The sequence below is a fragment of the Canis lupus genome, chromosome 17, assembly GCF_048164855.1.
Source record: "Canis lupus baileyi chromosome 17, mCanLup2.hap1, whole genome shotgun sequence".
Taxonomy (NCBI): Eukaryota; Metazoa; Chordata; class Mammalia; order Carnivora; family Canidae; genus Canis; species Canis lupus.
Genome location: NC_132854.1, coordinates 12,309,575 through 12,334,027, shown reverse-complemented (window position 1 = coordinate 12,334,027; position 24,453 = coordinate 12,309,575). Strand labels below are relative to the sequence as shown.

Here is a 24,453-nt window from a genome sequence, read left to right as displayed (position 1 = left end):
AAGGACTATTGAGCCTGGAGTGACTACAGTCGTCTGATAAAATTCTATACTGTAATAAAGGCTGAGAACAAATTGAAGACATGCAGCAAATCTTATAATTAAAAAGAATGAAAAACTTCACAGCTTTAAGGAGGCAAAAAAATTAAATATTAATTTACAATGGGTAAAATTATCCCTTATTACCCCATCACATCACAAAAGAAATGGAAGACTGGGGTGCTCAGGGTGGCTCAGTCGGTTGAGCATCTGCCTTGGGCTCAGGCCATGATCTCAGAGCCCTAAGTCAGGCTCCCTCCTCAGCAGGGAGTCTGCTTCTTCCTCTCCCTCTGCTCCTCTCCCTACTTGTGCTCCTTCTGTGTCAAAATAATAAATAAAATCTTTTAAAAAAAAAATTAAAGACAGAAAGTTTGTTTCCTCCCCTTGTGACTTCCAACAGTCTGCCTTCATGACTGCTTGCCATGAGGCTGCTGACAGGGTCCTAGCTGCCATCAGGGCTAGAAGTGAGCAATTTCTTCCACTCCCTTTACAATAGGTGAAAGACAGAATGGTGCAGAAAGAAATACCCCACAGCTCCTCACGTCTTCCACAGACATGGTAAGAGAGGGGAATATTATATTACTGGCTTGAGTAAAACTAGGTCAAGTCCTGCTCAAGAAAGCTGGGCCCATCGCAAACCCTCACAGACAAGGAAAAAGGGGATTTACAGGTATATGATGTCAGCTCATGCTCACGGAAGGTGACAGGGCTAAACTGTGCATTCATGCCCTCTGACAGGCCCTGTGAGTTCTGCTGGCCCTTCCTTGATGGGGCCTTGAGCATCCTCCTCACTTCTGTACGCCCAGAGCTCAGCACACAGAAGCATTCAAGGTTGTTTCTGGAATCAGCTGAACTAATATTTTCAACTACTTAGAAAAGGGAGATGTTAAGAAAAATCTATACTTGGGAAATAGAGACCATCCTAACTCAGCCTTGCCCCTCCACTGTGGTAGGATTACTGGTCAAAATTTAGGTATGGTATAATTGAAATTCAGTTGGCCCCAGATGTCAGATAAGCCCATTTCCCAGTATCCTATCCACCACGGAGCTGATTCATGCCACTTAGATATAAAAAGAACCTTCCTATACAAGATCCCACAGCTGCAGCCTTGCAAAGCTAAACTTTGCACTAGACACATCTGATTTTTGGTTCAGAGACAACCTTAATGATCATACAAATGCTTTTTCTTCACTCTGAAGTTCTCTATTAGTTTATTAATCTATACTCTGCCTTGTACAAAATGATTTAAAGTGATTTACATAAATACATACAAAACAAGATAAAAAGTATTTAATAAGTGGATGAGAAAGAGCTATAAAATAGTAATAGAGGAAAGTAAGAAGCAAAGTTTAAGAGCAATAAGAAGAAAAATCAGTGGAGCATCTGGGTGGCTCAGTCGGTTAAGCATCCGATTCTTGGTTTCTGCTCAGGTCATGATCTCAGGGTCCTGAGATGGAGCCCCATATAGGGCTCCCTGCTCAGCCAGGCATCTGCTTGAGACTCTCCCTCTGCCCCTCTCCCCACTCCCTCCCTCTCTCTCTCTCTCAAATAAGTAAATCATTTAAAAATCACTTTGAAATAGCCTAAATATCTATTAGAACTGGGTCACATGTGTAAATCTAAGCTTTCTTTAACAGTCAACTGAAAAAGTGGCTGGGATCAGTTACATGAATCTTAATGTATATAAAATACAAACAGAAAAAAAAATAAAATAAAATACAAACAGAGTAGTTCTTCAGAAAAGCACAACCATTAGGAGTATGGAGAGAAAAAGTCTACTTCCAGGGCCCCTCATAAAGAGAACACTAAAAAAATAGAAATAATTATGATAATAGCTAACAATTAGCACTAACTTATATATAAAACACTATCCTAAGGACTTTAGACATATTCATTCATTTAATTACCCTATGAGGAAAGTATCATTATTATCTGCATTTCATTAAAGGCAGATCCATTTCACTATTCATTAATAATGAAACTGAAGAACAAAGCAGTTAAGTAAATTGCCCAAAGTCACACAGTTAGCAAGTTGTGGATTTGGGATCAAGCCCTGCAGGGTTTTATTTTTTAAGATTTTATTTTTAAGTAATCTCTACACCCAACATGGGTCTCAAACTTACAACCCTAAGATCAGGAGTCGCACACTAGGCCAACTGAGCCAGCCAGCTGCTCGGCACTCTTAACCACTACACCGCAATGCCTCCGGCTGATCCAAAAGCAAAGGAGCAATGTCCTCAACAAAACCCTCAAGCAGACATCACTTTCATAAGGATGTTTCTTATGATGCCCTTCAGTTTAGCCAAGAGAAAAACACAAAGCTTAGCTCAGGAGCAATTCTGCTGATGCCAGAATGAAGCAGTCCACCCATGTGGATTTTTCTTTTCTTTTTTTAAGATTTTATTTATTTATTCATGAGAGACACACAGAGAGAGGCAGAGACACAGGCAGAGGGAGAAGCAGGCTCCCTGAGGGGATCCTGATGCAGGACTCAATCCCAGGATCATGACCTGAGCCAAAAGCAGATGCTCAACCACTGAACCACCCCGGTGCCCCTCCATGTGGGTTTCAGATACATGGACAGATACCTGGGATATTTAGAGTCTCTCAAAGACTGGGTGGCCTTAAGCCCTAATCTTCATGAATATTACTCCTTTTCCTCCACAAGATTTAGTATGCACTGCATGGCCAGAGTGGGGGTTATACTCTAAGGCGCAGGTGAATACAGCTCTGACCTGCCAACAGTTAACGCAGAGCCACGAGTAGGGTAGCCACCCTACTAACTAAGGTGGAGGAGCCTGACAGGCCCACATCTGCCTGAAGAGCAGGTCAACCTACCTTTGCACAGAGGGGGGTCATGGGAGGTACCACTGGGCAGGATTCCCTTAAGATAGGGTTTGGCTGGCTCACACCAAAGGATGAGAAGGCCCTCAAATGCCAATGCCATGGGACAGGTTTCAACAGAGCTAGTCTGGATACTGTTCAAGGACAGTATCATCAATTGTCAGTCATAACCACAGCAAACCCAGGGAAGGTTTGGCCTTGAATCACATAACTTCTTGGCACAGCTCCAGGACAGAAGGGTTGAAAAGTATAACTCTAGTGGAGATTACTGAAAATGACCCAGTTATTGTTTGAGGGGAAACTATAAAAATGTTTGGAAAAAAGACTTTGGTTTTAGGATAAATGACTATAATCTAAATTCTCGACAGCTTCTCCAAGTTCAAAGTTCAGGACCATAAAACCATTTTATCAGAATTCACTTATTAACTTAGCACTTACTACAACTCACACACTGTTCCAGCTGTTGGGGCAGAACGGCAAATAAAACAGACAAAAATCCCGGCCATCAGAAAGCTTATTCTTTATGGTTCTGTCATTTGTTAAAATTAGGGAAAGCTTTGTGAAGGAAATATGGGCCCTCTGCTCTATTTTTGGTATTTTATTCTGTCTAAAATGATTTTTATATAAAAAGTTCAAATTTTTTTTAAAAAATGGAAGTTTATTCTTGCTAAGGATGGTAAATAACACTATTAACTACTATTACTATGCGTGACTAACTATCTCAGGTGAAAATAATTATTAGGAAGCCAGGGATTCAGAGAAGGCTGTGCTTGGGTGCTACAAGATTACAGCAGTGGTCAAAGAAGCCTCAGTGAGAAAGGGAAATCAGGAGCAAGCCCTGCAGGAGTCCAGGGATGAACCAGGTAAATGCCTGGCTGCATTTGTCCAGCAGGAGAGAACAAGGGAAGTGATGAATAAGAAGAGAGCGAGAAGCAAAGAGGAGTGGCCAGGAGAAGCAAGGGCAGCAGGTGTGTAGGGATGGACCTGGAGGCCACAGGAAGGATTCTGGATGTGACTCTAAGTAGAGGCGTGACCATCAGACTTTTCTTCTCAAAGGACCACTGTCTGCCAGTAAGGAAAGGGTCAAGGGTCAAGGACAGAAGCAGAGAGAGCAGTTTGGAGGGAGAGGGTGCATCTTCCTACCCACAGCAGCGCAGCCACATATATGCACAGTCACGTCTTTCTCGGTCTACTGGTGCAAGCAAGGGTGGTGGGCAGAGAGCACCTGACCCAACACACAGAAGCAGTGCTTCAAAATCCTGTCCCAGCATGCCAACAAAGCCCCTGGAAGGTTATTACTCTCTCGTGCCACAAAAGAAAAAAAAAAAAACAAGCAGAGTCTATCAAAGATGGGCTAACCCAAGACAGGTCCATGAGACCTGAGGGAGAAGCTGGCAGCATGAGAGAGGTGTTGCCATTCCTGGCCAAGCAGCCCTCAGGCTGTCAGGGTTATGGATTATACCTAATGGGGCAGACTCTGTAATGAGCTAGTCCTTCTACTCTCTGATACCAGTTGTTCTCAAAAGCATATTCCAAAATACATTAGAGTTTAAAATATTTAATAGTTAAAACAGCCTCACTTAAGTTCCAAACCCACACATAATACTGCCTTCCAAAATGCATTCGGATGCTCAAATGATGCTCTCTTTCCCTTCCTCCAGAGTGTTTTGAGAGCTAATGTCACATAAGACCCTCTACAAAATGCATCCTCTCCTGGGTGCCGGCAAGGCTGGGGCGACCTGATCTGATCCCGAGGTGCATGTGGCCTGCTGGCACTCCCTCTCCGTGTCAGATGGCAGCCTAATGACCAGGAACGGATTCGGGGTTTCCACACACCTCGCCCTCACCATACCCAGTGGCTGCTGGCCAGACTCACACGCAGAAACTCCCACGTGTGTTATTCTCACTCGTTTTGACAAAAAAAAAAAAAAAAAAAAAACTGTGATAAGAACAGAAGGAGAAATGGCAAGGCATCCTGAGGAAAGAGGAGACCCATATGCAGCTTCCTCACGAGCCTGGTATTTGTGAGAAGGCCATGGAGAAGCACACCCATCTGTGACCCGACACCTCCTCGTGCCTCATAAGGGGAGGAAAGAACACACAAGTGTCAACTAAGCTTCCTTTTACTCTCAACAGCCTTCACTCCAAAACATTATAAATCGTCAGATTTAAAATAATATAACTATGAATATTTTTCTCACCCTCATTACAGTTTTTTTCATGCTCCCTTTAAATTCCTCCCTCTAAATGGGAGGACTGACCACAAGCCATTTTTAAGACAATTTCGCCAAGGAAAAGACCGAGATGTAAAGGAACTGAATAATTCACTATCACTAGCAGAGGGTTCAATCTAGAATACCCTAAATACATACTTTGCCATATGTTATTTCTGAGACTATACCAAGAACGTGTAAGCTCATAAAGGTAACTTAGAAAACTAATCTGTAATCAATTATCGTACTCCAGCTTCTCTCTATACATATTTAAGCTTTGGTGAATACCATGCATGGTACTCTCACACATACACACAGGCACCTCAAAATTAAACTTAAGGCCACTTAATTAACCCATTTATTCACCCAGGCTAGAGACATATCAGCATACTGAAGTAAATAAATACATTTACTTAATAAGTCAAGATAAGTTTATTCTAACATCACCAAACTACTTGTTAATGAAGCAAGACAGCATTTACCAGACAGGAGGAGATTAATAGTTCTGAATCTTCTTTTGTCCAATGGTATGCCGTATATTCAAGGGCATTATTCTCTCCTTGCTGTTTGCACATATAAGCACAGTTTCTTTCAAAAACGGTGCGGATGCCTTTAAACAGAATTACACTAGTAGTGCAACCCATCCCCAAGGTGTGGATGTTCAGATCTCTAGCAATCTCTGCTCCATTTCCACATCATCTTCCTTGGCTCTTCTGAGCAGGCTCCCACTGTACCATCTTCATGACAGGCAGTGCCGGCACCAGAACAGAAGGGAAGCTCTGAGCTGTTGCACTAGAATCTGCTCCTGCTCAACTGCCTGACAAAAAAAAAAAAAATCCAGGCTCAAACAGGAGGGGTGGTGCAAAAACCAGATGACACACCTCGGATGCACCAAAATCTTTAAAGTATCATTTTTCCAGTAGATCGCTTCCCTATTAATACCAAAGAACAAATAAGCAGAGATTTACATGTGGTGACTGGAAAACTGCCGGCTCCTGTGATTTGCTTAGGATTGTTCTGAATCTCAGAACCTGCCCAAAATGAAAAAATGGTGCCAGACAGCCACCCTGCTGCAGATGCTGCTGGAACGCACAAAGAATGTTCATCTGCTGCAAGGAATCACTCTCCCAGAATGCTTAGCCCAGCATCTATATTAGCAAACATCTCTTTCCTTGACCTAAATATGCTGTTTGTTTAATCTTGCATCCGAGAGGAACAGAGAAGCAAAAGGGGGGGAGCCCCAAAATGAGAGAAATCACTAAGATGACTGCTGCTATGGAAACATGGATAAGCCCACTTCAAACAACCTTTTGCATGTGTGGGTAACAGCTTGCTGACAGCAAATCACAAGGGAACACAAAATTGCTGTGTCAATCTTGACTTCTGCCCACTTCCACTCTGCCAGAGAGAGGGCTAGCAAGTTTGCACTGCTTAATACGATTCTCCCATCTCTGGTACCCAAAGATGCAAATGAGAACATGCACAAAGCGCTACCCGATCAGGCTAGGACATACACCTTCTGAAGCAGGGCTCTAGCACGTGATGGTAAACACACGCTGAAATCCCACAGTCAACAAGGTTATTATTTGAGATGCATAAGTAATCCAGGTCCTTCCACTGCAGAATGAACTCAGTAACACTATACTACCTCTGGGTGTCTTTGGTGATGGCTCATAGGAAAGCATGTCACTGACACAATACTAAGCTGACTCTTGCATTTTCCTTCTAAAAAATGAAAAGTAAATTATGTAAAATGACTATGATGAACACAGGAAAACCCCTCCCACCCACAATATGTATCTAGAGAAAAGTTACTGCTCTTTTAGGATCTGTTCTGAATTCTTCCTTATTTCACAAGGCAACAGATGGTTTTCATTTTCTATCTACAGATTTCAAAGTTAGAGTGAATTATAATGACTGAGTACCTGAGTTTGTAACAGAAACCTATATAATGTAACAAAAGCAGATCTTTAGAGAATACTAAATAGTCACATAATCCCAAATTTCTGGGTTTTATGGCTAGTATATCTATTAGGCCCCAGAGATAAGCAAAAACCTAGGCTTCTACTTTCTCCTGCATTTTTATGCAAGGTTTATCTAACAGCCACAGAGATCAAAGGAGTAAAGATACTGGCCACAGGAAAAAATAATCTGTGGTCTAGAGCACTCAGCTTCAGAAGAGCAACTCTGTTAAAACAGAGCTACACTGTTCAAGATTACACCAAAATCCTGACATCAGAAAAGCCAAGTCTTCATGTAACATCACAATGCTGGCAGATAAATAACATGGAAACTCATCTACACAGAAACACAATATTGTAGACTATAAAACACCAGACACATGGGTTAAATTATCTGTCTTGAGAATTCCAAATGTTCACCATCTATCTTAACTTCTGTACTGCAAGGAAAACAACTTAAAAAATAATAGCTCACTGAATATCAATAAAGATAGCACCTAAAAATTTAAACGTAATTTATTATTGTTACTACCTGTTTTAGACATCCTGGATGCAGAAGCCAGGAAATATCATTTAAGATACAAAAGATTATGTTTGAACTTTACAAAGGATTATAAATGATAACCAAGCAAAATGTGATGCTGCTAGTATATTCTATTTGAATTACTTTTAAAACTCTCAAGGTAATATTTAAAACAATGGGACAGAATAGAACAATTTCCTAACAATCATTCAGAGGAAAAATAAATGTTTCCTAGGGAGCTACTAATAAGCATTTGAGCAACTTATATCAATTTCAAATATTAATCATTTTCCAACCAACAAAATTAGTGGGCAAAGAAAACAACAGAAAATATTTAGAGCAAAGGATTCAATAAAACCAAAAATGAGTTTCATGCTAATAGAAGCATGACAAAATGAATCATTCAAATGTGTATTTGGTTTCACTGATTTTTCTGCATCAGAATGATCTGGGATTAGTTTACAAGGATAACTTCCATGAATTCCATCAGAGGACATGGAGATGGATGATATCTATTGGCAACCAGTTCAACTACCTACAGGTATGTATTTCAATTTGGAGATCACAGTTACTCTCTCATCTTTAAATGTGACCTCTAATTTTCACAATTCCCAAGGCTAGATGTCCACCCCTGTCTCTATCTTGAGCTCCAAACCCATGTCCTTCCTCCCCTAATAATGGTACCCAACTCTCCTATCACCACCTCACCCTCATGTGTTCATCAATCATCTTTTAATATGACAAACTGGGATGGTATGTCTACATGATGTCATATTTTTAAGCTATAGAAAGGAATGAAGTAATGATGTGTGCTACAATATGGATGAACCTGGAAAATGTTATGCAGAATGAAAGAAGCCAGTTACAAAAAGACCTCATATTATAGGATTCTATTTAAATGGAAAGTCCAGAATAGGCAAATCCATAGAGATAGAAGGTAGATTAGTGGTTGCCAGGGAATAGGGAGTGATTGCTAGTGAGCACAGTACTTCTTTTAGGAGTAATGAAAATGTTCAGAAATTGGACAGTGTTTCTAACATATATGCTATCTATGCACAGTATATAGTCTGTGGATATACTAAAAAACACTGGATTGAACACTTTAAACAGGTGAGTTCTATGGTTTGTGAATAAATAGCCTGACTCTACTATTGATGTCTTACTACTAACAGCTTTAAGCTTTTCCCCTCTTCTTTTCCCTTGTGTTCCACATCTGGCCAAACTGAAAGGAAGTTCCAGGTGGCTCCCTCCTTTGTCCCAGGAGGAAATTCAAACCCTCACTCTGTCCCCACCTGCTAACCACTACAGAAATCTCAAACCAGGATCAGGACCTGCTTAGGAGCTGCCCTGCTCTCCTCAGAGAGCTTCACTACATGAGTAATGAACCTCCTCACACCACCTTCCTCGTCACAACATCCAAAGCAAATGTGGGATATAAGGGGGCAAGGAGAGGGCCCATCCTGCTTCTGTGGAGTGGCCCCAACAGTGAATTTATATCTCTATAACGCTGTTACTAAAAACGGGAGAGGGGTGCAGGTGTCAGCAACTATTGTTTTATACTTCACAAAGAACTTACTGAATAGCTCAAAACAGCCACCTTGCTTATGAATTTATAATTTGGATTTCTGCTCTGACCCCACTTCACAGGAATACACAAACCACAGACCATGGGAGGTACCTGGGGCTGCCCTCAGGGTGCGCATTTTAACCTAGGAAAAAGGCTCCGTGCTATATACAAACCACCAGAAAGCCTGCACACAGTAAGTTTAGGGTAAACTAAACTTCCTGCCCCACCCAGTGGTCATGACAAACCTCAGCCATTTCGCCACAGAGACCACCAGCAAATAGGTCTCAAGCTTTGAGCCCCTGCCCCAGAGCATATCCATCTAAAGCTGCCACTCCCATTTGCAGCTCTCTCCTTGCCAACTGTCTGTTTTAAGGATGTTCTGAAGGTCAAATTAGTTTGACTAGTAGATTCGCTTCATACTCTCTCAAAAAAAGTGTGCATAAATTAGAATCTGAAGTAACACCTAAAAAATCTAAAACTACAAACTAGAATATTGTATCTCCAACAGAGAGAAGTCTTTTACCTAGGTCAGACCTTGGGTCCTACCTTAGGAGGCCAGGAAGGCAGTGGAATTCTTTCCATTCTATAGTGGCTGAAATAAAAATCTTGCATAATAATGATACATCACATTCTATTTAAGCGCCATTAGGGTGTCCAGTCCATAAGAAGAGCTTATTTTCATCCCTGACAGTCCACAGTACATTTCTCAGTGCAGTGAATTCTGCTGAACAAAGAAACCTTATCTAAGTTTGCCTGTCAACTCCTTATATATTTATATTCAATCAGTATAGTCAAAGTTAAGTAGCGTCTAGCATGGGGCCTGGTATATACCACATGCCCAATAAGGTTTGTCTCCTCCATCTTTTGCCCCAAATTATTTTTTTTTCTTCCCTGTTATAAAGTGAGGTAGTTCTTCTAAAAATTTCAGCATTTCTTACACAAAACTCAAGCATGTGAGACTTTAAGATCTAATAAACTCAAATTACAAGTTACTTATATTGGTAAAAAGATTATTCAAAAAGAGAAAAGGGAGTTTTGTGGAACAAGAAAAGGAAGTTAAGATAGTTGGTGAAGAAGGAGTGGAGGTTTTAAGCAATGACCATTAGAAAACGTTTGTTTTTTGTTTTTTTAAGTAAGGGAAATTAAGGAAGTGTTATTACATATGTAAGGATCTTTTTAAAAATAAGGAAAAAGTGAACTCTCCTACCATTGTATGTTTCAGGAACATAAACCTCGAGTCTGTCAGAGAGAAGGGAGACTTATATCATATCTAAATTTATCCATCATTTAACATCCCCACCTCAAAACACTTGGAAATGCCGCTACCAGTTACCTTGAGATGAAGAGAGATGGCAGGTGGGAGTAGGGGCAATGGCACAGACGGGAGTTTTAGACACACACACACACCCCACCAACAGCTTGGCAAAACAAACTAATTTTGTTAAAAATGTATCTCTAAACTCATAACTACATAAAATACTTGAGCCAAGTCTCCTGCCAACTAGTATTTAAATGTTCTCAAAAGTGGAGAACACAGGGGATCCCTGGGTGGCTCAGAGGTTTAGCATGTGATCCTGGAGTCCCAGGATCGAGTCCGGCATAGGGCTCCCTGCACGGAGCCTGCTTCTCCCTCTGCCTGTGTCTCTGCCTCTCTCTTCTGTGTCTCTCATGAATAAATAAATAAAATCTTAAAAAAAAAAGTGGAGAACACAAAGTTACACAGGTGTCTCCATGTTGGTGCTAGAATATTAGGGAGGTGAGTCGTCCCTGTGGGGTGCTCTGAACAGCTGGTATAAACATGGAGTGACAAAATAGGAGTGGAAGCAACCAGACTGGCTCAATGGAATGGAGGGCAGTGGTTTTCCAGAGATGACCAGAGTCTCTCAAAAGAAATTAGAGAATCTTCCTTTTACAGGCAGAAGACCAAGTTAAGCAGCGTTTAAAATAAAACAGAACTCCTAAAGGAAGAAAAGTTGGGGTTAATAAAGCCAACTTACTTGCTAGTAAGAATATAAAATGATACAGAGACCCAGGATCAAGTCCCATGTCAGGATCCCTGCATGGAGCCTGCTTCTCCCTCTGCTTGTGTTTCTGCCCTTCTCTCTGCATCTCTCTGTGTCTCATGGATAAATAAATAAAATCAAAAAAAAAAAAATGATACAGCCACTGTGAAATAGAGTATGGTGATTCCTCACAAAATTAAATGAAGAATTATCACATGATTCAGCAATTCCACTTCTGAGTAGATACCCAAAAGAACCGAAAGCAGAGTTTTGAATAGATATTTGTATACCCATGTTCATAACAGCATTATTCAAATAATCAAGAGGTGGAAGTCACCTAAGTGTCCATCAACAAATGAATGGACAGAATGTGCTATGTACATACAATGGGATATTATTCAGCCTTAAAAAGGAAGGATGGCCCGTTCACCCACTACAGCATGGATAAACCTCGAGGACATTATGCTCAGTGAAATAGGTCAGACACAAAAAAACAAATACTGTACAATTCTACTTAAATGACTTAGCTAGAATAGATAAATTCATGAAGACAGAAAACAAAATGGTGGTTACCAGGGGCTGTGGGGACAGAGGGAATGAGGAATTATTGTTTAATAGGTACAGTTTCAGTTTGGGATGATGAAAAAGGTCTGGAGTTGGGTGGTGAACATGGATGGTAAACTAGGCTGTAAAATGTACTTAATGCCACTGAATATTTAAAATCAGTTAAATGGTTAATCTTATGTTATATAGATACAGATATATAGATATATCTCTTACTGCTATTAAAAAAAAAAAAAAACAATATACTTACTAGGCTGCTTTCCTATGACTTCCAGGAAGAAATGAAATAACAGAAAACCAGGATGGTACTACACTCCCCTTGTCTGACTGTGGCCCACACAAAGGGCAGAAACACCCAAGGAATAGGCTTCATAATATTTATATTCTATTTCCTCATTCCACTTGGTAATGGAAAACCCCAATAGAAAAACCCTTCCAGCTACGTATTTTCACAGAAACAAGATAGCGGAGATATAAATTCCTGATTCATAGAACTTTCACCTTCTTTCAACGAGAACTATGAAATGAGAGAACCAACAGAGTTTATAGGTTCTGATTTATCCCTCAGCTCAGGAAGCTGCAGGCAAAGTCAGAACTTCAATTACCATTATGGGAGGTTACAGAGCAAAATCATAGTTTCTGAGGGAGCTTAGTTCTTTGAAGAAAAACCAATAAATCCATAAATGTTGATCCTGTCAAATATGAGAAGCTGCCAGAAGAGCTCACCTATTTGCAAAGCTTTAACTCCTCACTGAAAACATTGGCTGAGGATGGGTACTCAGCGGAGGGAGGCTGATAATGGTGCAGATCCCAATGAATGCAGTAAGTACCATCATCCAGCTGTAGATGAGACACTGAGCAAAAAACAAAGGCAAGCAAACTCACAATGGCACAATGACATCAGAACTCACAGACTCCTCTTGGCCTCCACCAGCCTCTTTCAAGGAAATTCTACTTGAGGAAACATCTGAAAAGATCACTTAGTGGCAAGGTATACCAAATTAAAACAATTGAAAAGATGCACAGCGTAAGTCTTGGGCAAATGCATTCATGAAATAGTTTTTGTGCTTCTAAGATGGAGTTACAGCTTTTGAAAAGTTGTTCTTATATGTGAAAAGAAAGACTAAAATTCAGATTCTACACAGTGGTTTGGCACCTGCCTTCGGCCCAGGGCGTGATCCTGGAGACCTAGGATCAAGTCCCGCATCGGGCTCCCTGCATGGAGCCTGCTTCTCCCTCTGCCTGTGTCTCTGCCTCTCTGTCTATCTCTCTGTGTGTCTCTCATGAATGAATAAATAAAAAATCTTAAAAAAAAAAAAAGAATTAAAAAGCTTCTTTAGGATAAAAAGGAAAAATTAAACATAAAATCTGTTTGCCTTTTTAAAAACTATTTCAATATATAGTTGGATTTTCAGTTAGAGTAATCAAAATGTGAATAATAAGAAATAAAGATATTGCAATGGTTACCTCCCCAAATTATAGGAAGGAAAACAGAACTATTCCTATGGCTTTGAAAAACCAGAGTAAACAGCCTCAAAAAAAAATATGTACTCCTTTCTCTAATCTTCTTATCAAGTCAAAAGGAAGTAGATCTATGTCCCTGCTCTTAGAAGGCTCAGAAAATTCTATTCTCTGAGCCCTTAGGAGTTTTTTATTTCTTTTTACAAAGACACAAAATTCATGACCTCCTAAGATTCACTCTCATATACAGCCTCTAGTTGGGTTATAACTTAACTGTAACTGTGTGCTAGATGAATGTTACCTCGAATAAACATTTCCTGATGCCTAAGTGAATTTCACTCAGTCAGAAAAGCAAGAAACTTTTCAGGGAAACTACTCTCCACCTAAGAATTCGACAGATTACAGATATTGTCAACAATCTATTAACACCTAAAAACAGGACCCAAAGAAGATATGCAAATGGTCAATAAGCAAATGAAAAGTCATCAGAGAAGCGTAAATCGAAACCATCAGACAGCACTTCATACCTACTAGGATGGCTAAAACAAAAAACATAATTACAAGTGTTGGTAAGGATGTGGAAAAATCAGATTGCTCATACACTGTTGGTGGGGATGAAAAATAGGGCAGCTGTTTTATAAAACAATCTGGCAGTTCCTCAAACAGTTAAATACAGAGTTACCATACGGTACAACAATTCCACTCCTAATTATATACCCAAGAGAGTTGAAAATATATGCCCATACAAAAACTCACACACGAATGTTAACAGTCTTATTCATAATAGCCTCAAAGTAGAAATAACCCAAATGTCCATCAACTGATGAATTGATAAACAAAATGTGGTCTATCCATACAATGCAATATCATTCAGTAATAAAAAGAAAAGTATTAAAATACTGAAACAATCTACAATGTGGAAATACTATGTCCGGTGAAAGAAGCTAGTCATATAGGATCACATATTATATGATTCTGTTGATATGAAATGTCCAGAACAAGTAGACTTAGAGACAGAAAGTAGATCAGTGGTTGCTGAGGGCTAGGGAGTGGGTAGGTGGAATGGGAGGCTGACAGGGTTTCATTTGGAGTAATAAAAGTATTCTATAACTATAGTAATGGATACACAAACACTCTGAATATACTGAAAACCACTGGATGGTACACTTTATTTTTTTTTAAAGATTTTATTTATTTATTCATGAGAGACACAGAGAGAGAGACAGAGACACAGGCAGAGGAAGAAGCAGGCTCCATGCAAGGAGCCCGGTGTGGGATTTGAACCCGGGAATCCAGGATAATGCTCTGAGCCAAAGGCAGGCGTTCAACCTCTGAGCCACTCAGGCGTCCCGGATGGTACACTTTAAATGGGTGAATTGTATAGTATGTGAATTGTATCTCAATAAAGCTGTCTAAAAAAAAAATAGGACATATCAGGGGCACACCTATAAAAAAGCTGAATTTCTTTTGAAGGCACTCTACCCTTCACATAGTTATCTTTCAAAACATATCACTATGCCCAACACGGCGAATTCCCAGAAGTACAGAGGATAATGGTAAGATGATTTCTTCAGCAAGCAAGCTATTCTGCTTTAAGTTTACAGAGCACTTAACAGAAACCTTTTGTCTGCTCTATAACTTTGGCTCATTCATTTTTTTAGGCAAGGTCCAGATCTGAGGGCTGACTCATCTACCCCAATTCACTTATTCCAAAAATAATGTATTTTATAGATCTTTTCCCACACAATTTTCATCTCTGTTTTAGCCACAAGGCTCTCAAAATCCAAGAAAGAAAAATAGCCTGTAGAGAAAAAGTCAGAGGAGGGAGGAAAAGAGAACATTAACAGCAGATCTGAAATTTTATTCAAATCATAGAATTGGCTCTATTTCAGTCATTCCACTCACCTGAACCATATAGGAGATTAACATTTTAAATGTAAACTCTTTCTTTTAAAATGTAAAATAAAACATTATATGAAGAGTACTGGGCACATCCTTAATAGAGTATGTTACATGGACCTACATCTAACAATATGCCAGACACTGTGACAGAATTCAGTCACGAGGTCTCATTTAATCTTCTAAACAACTCTAAAAATTAAGTTTTATAAGTGATCTCACTCATGATTGCCATCCCTTGACCTTGTTACAAGTAAACAAGATTTCCATAGAAACCCATCCTCATAGGACCACTGAAGGATTGCAACCAACAATGACATCATGTGGAGCAGTACTGATAAACCATGGGGGGGGGGGGGGAGGGGGCGCGGTTGGAGAGAAGTACTCCACAAGTTCAAATGTCTCCTTAGACCAAAAGCAAAAGAAACATGAAATGAGTAACAGGAGAAATAGGAGATAAAGATATAAATTTATCAATCACTGTCAAATGGCCAGTTAGAGAAATAAACCCTGCAACAGCATTGCATATCTCCCTCTTGATTGTTGCTTGAAGGTTGTGTGTGTGTGGGGGGGGCGGGGGGGTGTTACCAATTTCTTCTCCTTCCTCTCATATTTTTTTAAATATTTTATTTATTTATTCATGAAACACACATAGAGAGAGAGGCAGAGACACAGGCAGAGGGAGAAGCAGGCTCCATGCAGGGAGCCTGATGTGGGACTTGATCCTGGGGCTCCAGGATCAGGCCCTGGGCTGAAGGCAGGTGCTAAACCACTGAGCCACCTGGGCTGCCCTCATCATATTTTATAGAAGCATTGTTCTTGGAACTTGACTCTATAATTTGGACTCTGGGTAGCATATATTCCTGCATGACTGCAACTGAATTTAAGGATTAATGAGCAAAGTCCAGAAATGGGAATAGGACTTTCTCCCAAAGACAGATAGGATGACTAATGAGATGTTGTAGCTTCCTGTTTTGAGGAGCTAGCGAGAACACCTTCCTTTGAGTGAAAGATATCTGTGTTCGGTTAGGCTGAAACATAGTCATTTTTGCCCTACGGAGGTTCAGACATGCGTATTGGGTGGGTCTGCCTGCTGAGTGATCAAAAGGGTGGGCTGTGACAGTTATTTAGCTACTGTCTCCAGGCACCAGGCCCAGCCTTTCACACAGCTCTGTGATGCTAGCAGGGAATACACACCTCATGCTGCTTTACCAGTTGACTCCCTGCAGGGCTCACCACCAGGGGGCACCAGAGGGAGCCTGCAAACCTGGGAGAGGAAAAGGCGCGGGCTCCTTTGTGGCTGCTTTCCTGCAGGCTTGGGTTCCTCCTGTCACCCCGCAACACCCCTTTACCCTAGCAGCAGCAGATCCTTCTCACGCAGCACCTGAATCACGTCTGTTTGCCCAGCACTCACAGACCCAGCCACATCACACCCCCCTCAGAAACCATGGCCAGCTGCCCAGCCCCCACTCCTCAGAGGTCTTGGTTTCAGCTCTGTGGGCACCTCCTCTTCAAGCTTCTAAGATTTAGTAACACAATCTCACCCCTTGGTCCCCCCCAACCCCAAAGTGCATGGCTGCTTCCTGCAGCCACTACCTCTATGATATGTTAATGTTCTCTTTTTTACCTTTCTAATTACCGACTGAACAACTTTATACTTAGTAACAATGCTTCATATTTAATTGTTAAAATAACTGGTACAATTTCTGTTTCCTGGCTGGACCCTAACTATTATGCTATACTAGGGTCTAAACCGTTTTAAAACACTAGGTTCACCAAAAAATGAGAATGGTCAATAAGCACGTAAAAAGACGCTCAACGTTATTAGGAAATACAAAACTCAGAGACACCCCACTACACATCTAATAGGATGGCTAAAATTTTAAGACTGTCCATACTGAGTGTTAGGAAAGCGGCAGAATAACTGGAACCCTAATACAGTGCTGGTAGAGCTGTTGTAGCAAACAGTGTAACTGTGCCTAAAAATGTTAGACAAAGAGTTGCCACATAATCTAGTAGTCCACTCTTAAGTCTCCACCCAAGAAAAACGAAAGCACATGTTCACACAGAAATGCAATCCAAATGTTCACAGCAACATTATTCACAGTAATGAAAAAGTGGAAACAACTCAAATGTCCATCAACTGGTGACTGCATAAACAAAATGTGTTTTATCCAAACAGAAAGGAATACTATTTGGCAATAAAAAGTAAGTACTGACACATGCTACAGCATGGATGAACCTCAGAATTAGTTAGCTAAGTAAAAGGAGCCAGAGGTGAAGGCACATGCTGTATGATTCCATTTATAATGTTAAAAAAAGATACAAATTTGGGGACCCCTGGGTGGCGCAGCGGTTTGGCGCCTGTCTTTGGCCCAGGGCGCGATCCTGGAGACCCGGGATCGAATCCCACATCAGGCTCCCGGTGCATGGAGCCTGCTTCTCCCTCTGCCTATGTCTCTGCCTCTCTCTCTCTCTCTCTCTCTGTATGACTGTCATAAATAAATTTTTAAAAAAAGATACAAATGTATAGAGATAGAAAGTATATTAATGGCTACCTGGAGCTTAGGGCAGGAACTGGAAATGGGCATGAGATTTATTTTGGGGCTGACCGAAATGTTCTATAATGAGATCATGGTGATGACTGCACAAATGTGCAAATTTACTGAAAATGTTGAATTGAACATTTAAAATTTCTTTTTTATCTAAATTCAATTAATTAACATATAATGTATTATTGGCTTCAGAGATGGAGGTCAGTGATTCATCAGTCTTTTTTTTAAGATTTTTTATTTATTTATTCATGAGAGACACAGAGAGAAAGGCAAACACAGGCAGAAGGAGAAGCAGGCTCCCTGCAGGAAGCCCGATGCAGGATTCAATCCCAGGACCCTGGGATCACGACCTGAACCAAAGGCTGACGCTCAACCACTGAGCCACCCAGGAACCCCAGTGATTCATCAGTTTTATATAACAGCCAGTGCTCATGACATCACGTACCCTCCTTAATGTCCATCACCTAGTTACCCTGTCCCCCCAACCCCCCTCCTTCCCCAGCGACCCTCAGTCTAAACATTTAAAATTTAAACTAAACCTTACAGCATGTAAATTATACCTCAATGAAGCTGTGGAACAAAAAGACTAGGGAAAATATTTGAAGAAAATCTAGTGTCACAGGCATATAAAATAAATCATAAGAAACCACAATGCACAATAAGTGAAATGAAGCGTTTGTGTCTAGACATACATATAATTGCATGTGATAAATACAGCATGCCTAAGGACCAAACCATTTCAGCAAATAGAATCATCTTTTCTTTCAAATGCTTAAGAAAAGGTCTGGTGTGCAGCATTAAAGACATGCCCAGCTTGAGAGAAAGATGGTCTGTTCAAAACCAAACAAATGGGACAGCACCAGCATTCACATCTAGCCAATGTCATCAAAGAGGAAGATACTGTTTTGAAGCTGAGAATGTTCTCTCATGTGAATTTTTTTTTTTTTTTTAAGGAATGCCTATTAATGACAGTGACATTGCTAGGGCAGACAGGCTGATGATGCCTCATTACAAAAGAGCAAAGACTGACTGACCATAGGCAACCCATACAATGAAATACTTTAGGTATGTCACTGAAATTATGCTTGAAGTCAGATACCATCAAAATGTATAAGTAAAGGATTTCTAAAGATGGAAACACTCCCTCCACTAGACTAGGCATTTGGACAGGAAAATAATTTTTCTTAAAATGAATGGCTTAGATTTTAAACTCATTTGTTTATTCCTGGATGATGTCTATGCTTGCTACAAAGAACTACTCTTTCACCCAATCAGGGTATTTATATTTTAAGTGGACTCTTCTCCAAAAATCCATCCAGAATATCTTAAAAAGGAACATAATAATAACATAGATTTTTAAATAAACATCGTTTTTCATAATTGATGTTTTTTATGTTTTTTAAAGTATTAATTACTACAACTCAAAAATATAATATTTGATGCTTTCATTAATTTTTAATAAAAATGTTTTCTGCAATAGAATCCTAATTTGTAACACTATGCTTAAGGGAAATACAAGTTGAATTTAACAGACATTGTTTCAAATGTTATCCAGGAATTCATTAAGCCATAAGAGTGGGTCCATCTATGACTTTCCCATTATAGATTGTAAGACCAAGGCTCAGAGAAGTAAAGTACATTGACCAAAGTCACACAGCTCGTATACAGAATATGAACCAAGGCTCCCTGACTTCAAAGTCCATGCTTTTTCCAGCATGTCACAAATTTCATTAATAATAATGTTGATGAGGCACTGGGTGGTTCCATTTGACTCTTGATTTCAGCTCAGGTCATGATCTCAGGATCTGAGACTGAGGCCCCTATCAGGCTCTGCACTAGATATGGGTCTGCTTGAGATTCTTTCTCTCCCTCTCCTCTGCCCCTTCCCTACCATACTCCACACACTCTCTAAAACAGATAAAATAATGTTGATTATACAGAGGAATTAAAAATTGTATCAAGTATTTATAAATGTAATACTCCGAAAGAGAACGTGAACTTCCAGCGCTTTATTTGGTTATATTCTTTCCTTAAAATAGATCTGGTCCTCTATTTAGGAAGAGGAGTAGCCGGGGCTAGGTCCTTTTCATCAATTGAACGGGGAGGCACATACTCCAGAGCCAAAGAACATCCAATCTAGTGTCACAGGCATATAAAATAAATCATGATAAGAAACCACAATGCACGATAAGTAAAATGAAGCGTTTGTGTCTAGACATATGTATAACTTCCAAGAAGATGCTCAGTAAGCAGCCAGATATCATTTTTAATATCTGTTATCGGTATCAATGAAGATACAATGGAGATGATCTACTAATGTTAAAACTGCTTCCAAAACCCATCCAAATATATCAAACCTGGAAACCCCTCTCTTTGGGAAAGAAAAGACTACGCCTATGCCTTTTTTATCAACCAAAAGGGGAGGGACTATAAAAATTTATTAATTTATAGGCTATAAATTAAAGTGAGCTTGGTGTTTTGTTGCTTTTCCATTGAGTATACCAAACTTCTATAATTTTAAAGGAATTCTGAATAGTCGGCTTCAAAATAACACAAACTTTTATACTTGGCAACCAACAAGAATGTCAACCTAGGTGAAAGTCTTTATTCAGCAGATGTGTATTTCATTAAAAATTAACAGAAATTATGAATGGTGAAATTACACATTCCCCTAGAAAGCTCAAAGCCACCTAAAAGGTTTTTTTTTTTTTAAGATTTTATTTATTTATTCATGAGAGACAGAGAGAGAGAGAGAGAGACAGGCAGAGGGAGAAGCAGAGAAGCAGGCTCCACACAGGGAGCATGACGTGGGACTCGATCCCGGGACTCCAGGACCATGCCCTGGGCCGAAGGCAGGCGCCAAACTGCTGAGCCACCCAGGGATCCCCTAAAAGTTTTCGTTTTAAACAGAAAATCTGAATATGGAAGGCAGATTAGATTACAAAATCCAAGGGATGCCTGGGTAGCTCAGAAGTTGAGCATCTGCCTTTGGCTCAGGGCATGATCCCATGATCAGGGATCAAGTTCTGCATAGGGCTCCCCGCGGGGAGCCTACTTCTCCCTCTGCCTGTGTCTCTGCCTCTCTCTCTATCTCTAATGAATAAATAAATCTTTGGGGGGGGAAAAAAGATCACAAAATCCAGACTGCTCTGGAAGGGCAGATATGTAAAAATTTTCATATCACCAATGCTGCCCTAAGACAGAACAGGCTATTTGGCAGAAATGAAATGCTAGCCCCAGGGTGTGCTCACACAGCAGCGGGAATGCCAGTGAGTGACAGAAGTACTGTAATGGCAAGTGAACTAAAATGACATCAAAGGTCACTCTGAGTGCTGCAATTTGATGGGTGCTTCACTCTGTAGACACTGGCTGCTGCAAGTTCAGTCAGGTAAAATGGGAGCTGGCATGTCCTTGGTCACATGGGTGATCTAAAGGGATGGCATGGAACATACAATATACCCAACATCTGTAAGGTACATCATATATATCATCACCCAGTACAATAATGTTACAAGTGAAGACGCTAAGGCTCAAATATGATTAAAGATGACCAAAGTCACAGAATCCTGGATATCCAGTCCCTCATTTGTAGATTTCCAGATTAGACCTCTTTCTACTCTACCATGATGGCTGTCAGGCCCCCAAAAACCTCACATATTCCTGACCCACAGAAATACTAAGTAAAAGAAACATTTATAGTTAATACAGAGGGGGAAAAAATCCACAGATCAAAATGTATGGCCAACTTCAGGGGTCTTCAGTATTGCTCCAAAGTGAAGACCACATCTTTTCTTCTAACTTCAAATCATCAAATATATTCAAACCATGTGCTCCATCTAGTGGATTAATGGAAGATCCTCAGGATGAGGGAAATGCACATTTTTAATACTGTTCAATTCCTATAACCCTGAAACATTTATTTGCAGGAATCAAGGCAGCATTCATTCCCATTAGTTAAACTACTCCAAGCCCACTCCTTCCCTCCCTTCCCCAGTTTTCCCCAGCACAAGTCGGTAAAGTAGGTCATTTCACTGGTAATCATGGTAAGAGCTCTCACCAGGCACACACCCAGCAGGTGTAACTCAGACTTGACTCCGAAGCTCAAGGACATTCCATTGCCTCTAGATATTACTGCAGTCACTAATTAATCCTCATCTTAAACCCAAGAGCAGACCTTCCTCTCAAAGAAAGAAACAAGATCTGCTAGGAAAAATCCAGGCTCAGAAGTCAGCCAACATCCCTGGTCCTGCCAAGTTTCTGGATGTTGCAAACTGAAGTAAGTCATCTAACCTCTGCCTCAGTTCCTCCTCTGCAAAATATGGGTAATAATATATCCCTAACCGGGTGCAGGGAGGATGAAGAGAGATGACCAATGAGAAGAACCTCACCTACCTCCTGGAGGACCAGAGCACTTAATAAATGCCAGAGACAGGTGTTTCTAAGTAGGCTCACTCCTCCAATTTATGGGCCCTTTCTCTCCTTTTCTTCACTTCCAAATTTCTATTTTAAAGAGGTAATGAGGGAATCCCTGGGTGGTTCAGTGGTTTAGCGCAGCCTTCAGCCCAGGGCCTGATCCTGGAGTCCTGGGATCGAATCCCACGTCAGGCTCCCTGCATGGAGCCTGCTTCTCCCTCTGCCTGTGTCTCTGCCTCTCTTTCTCTCTATGTCTCATGAATAAATAAGTAAAAATCTTTAAATAAAAAATAAAGAGGTAATGAAATGGCAAGCAGAGTTGCTAGAAGATATGGAACACATATTAATAATAAGGAACTGTATGACTAGAACACAGGTGAAACTGGTAGATGCCAAGAGCTGGTAAAACAAAAAGGTAGGTCCTTGTAAACCATATTTTTTTTAAGATTTTGTTTATTTACACACACTCACAGAACTAATGAGATATAGGCAGGAGTGATTTGTATAACTTTTTTTTAAAGATTTTATTTATTAGAGAGACAGAAAAAGGGAGGGAGAGAAACAGAGAGAAAAGGAGAGAACCTAAAGCAGACTCCCCACAGAGTGCAGAGCCCAGTCTCAGGGCCCTGAGATCATGACCTGAGCCAAAATCAAGAGCCAGATGCTTAACCAACTGAGCCACCCAGGTGCCCTGTGATGTGTACAACTTTAAAGTCATGCGCTTAAATGGGAAGTATATCATACCTTACCATCACGTCTTCCAGCTAACCAGAATACAGACAAATTAGCACAAGCTACATGAAGAAAGATCATGTGGAAGACAGCACAACAACCAGGCAACTGGTAGGGAGCCTATGGTCCCAAAGTCGTAGAGTCATCAATCAAGATTGGACTGTTTACATCGGCACTATTAATGTAAAAGAGAACTTCTAAACTTCATAAGGTACTGTTTTTTGGTCTTTGCTAAAGTTAAATTCTAACTAATACTAAAACAACTAGAAATCTGAAAACATCTTGTCCATTCAACAAATATTTACTGGTAACCTACTATGTGCCAAGCATACTAGACTCTAGAAATAAAACTGACAATAAGATTCCGTTCCTGCCCTCTAAAAGCTCACACTCAGATGGGTTTGATTTTTTTTTTTAAGATTTTATTTATTTATTTGACACAGAGAGAAGAGAGAGAGAGAGAGAGCGCGAGTGCTGGAGCATAAACAGGGGGTGTGCCAGAGGGAGAGGGAAAAGGAAGCGCCCTGCTGAGCAGGGAATGCAACGTGGAACTTGATCCTAGGACTCTGGTATCATGACCTGAGCTGAAGGCAAACGCTTAAAGAACTGAGCCACCCAGGCACCCCTCAAATGGGCTTTTTAAGACTTTGAACTATAGAATTAAAAGAAGACACAAAAAATAAAATAAATAAAATAAAATAAAATAAAATAAAATAAAATAAAATAAAATAAAATAAAATAAAATAAAATAAAAAAATTAAATTAAATTAAAAAATAAAAGAAGACAATGTGAATGTTTTTAATACCACCAAACTTTTCACTTAAACAATATTCTTGGGGATCCCTGGGCGCCTCAACAGTTTAGCGCCTGCCTTTGGCCCAGGGTGTGATCCTGGAGTCCCAGGATCAAGTCCCACATCAGGCTCCCTGCATGGAGCCTGCTTCTCCCTCTGCCTGTGTGTCTCTCATGAATAAATAAATAAAATCTTTTTTTTAAAAAATCTTTTTTCTGTTTATTTTTTTAAATAAATAATCTCTGCCCTCAGTGTGGGACTCAAACTCATGTCCCTAAGATCTCATCCTCTAACAACTAAGCCAGCAAGGCACCCCACTTAAACAATGTTTAAACAGTAAATTTTATGTATACTTTAAAACAATTTTTAAAAAGCTACAGGAAAAAACAAATTTTAACTCAGTGATTAAAGGTTTTCAAGTCACATGTGATAAAAAAAATTTTATCCAGATATATAACTCTCAAAACTCAATAAGAAAAAAATTAAAAATAGACAAAAGAGGGCAGCCCAGGTGGTGCAGCGGTTTAGCGTCGCCTGCAGCCCAGAGTGTGATCCTGGGGACCCGGAATCGAGTCCCATGTCGGGCTCCCTGCGTGGAGCCTACTTCTCTCTCTCTGCCTCTCTCTCTATGAATTTATAAATAAAATCTTTAAAAAAAATAGACAAAATATATGAACAAACACTTCCCCCAAAAAGATATACAAAAGGCAGTACATGAAAAGATGCCTGACTCTGTTATCAGCAAAAATTATTTTAAAGATTTATTTATTTATTCATGATAGACATAGAGAGAGGCAGAGACACAAGCAGAAGGAGAAGCAGGCTCCATGCCGGGAGCCCGACATGGGACCCCAGGATCCTGCCCTGGGCCAAAGGCAGGCGCCAAA

The 24,453-nt window shown here is 40.2% G+C and overlaps 1 protein-coding gene across 28 annotated transcripts in view; it reads right to left on the bottom strand.

Annotated features, from left to right (window-relative positions):
- DOCK9 (dedicator of cytokinesis 9) overlaps positions 1-24,453 on the bottom strand; it is a 279,300-nt gene that overhangs the window by 207,340 nt on the left and 47,507 nt on the right. For 4 of the 28 annotated variants that reach the window (XM_072782524.1, XM_072782522.1, XM_072782530.1 and 1 more), the window contains exon 1: positions 5,577-5,906. The exons of 6 other annotated variants lie outside the window; for them this stretch is intronic. In XM_072782524.1, the coding sequence (XP_072638625.1) occupies positions 5,577-5,738 (162 nt within the window). In that variant the 5' untranslated portion in view covers positions 5,739-5,906. Of the gene's footprint in view, positions 1-5,576; positions 5,910-24,453 lie in introns of those variants that run through there. 18 more of the 28 variants (XM_072782519.1, XM_072782528.1, XM_072782533.1 and 15 more) reach the window with 8 other exon arrangements.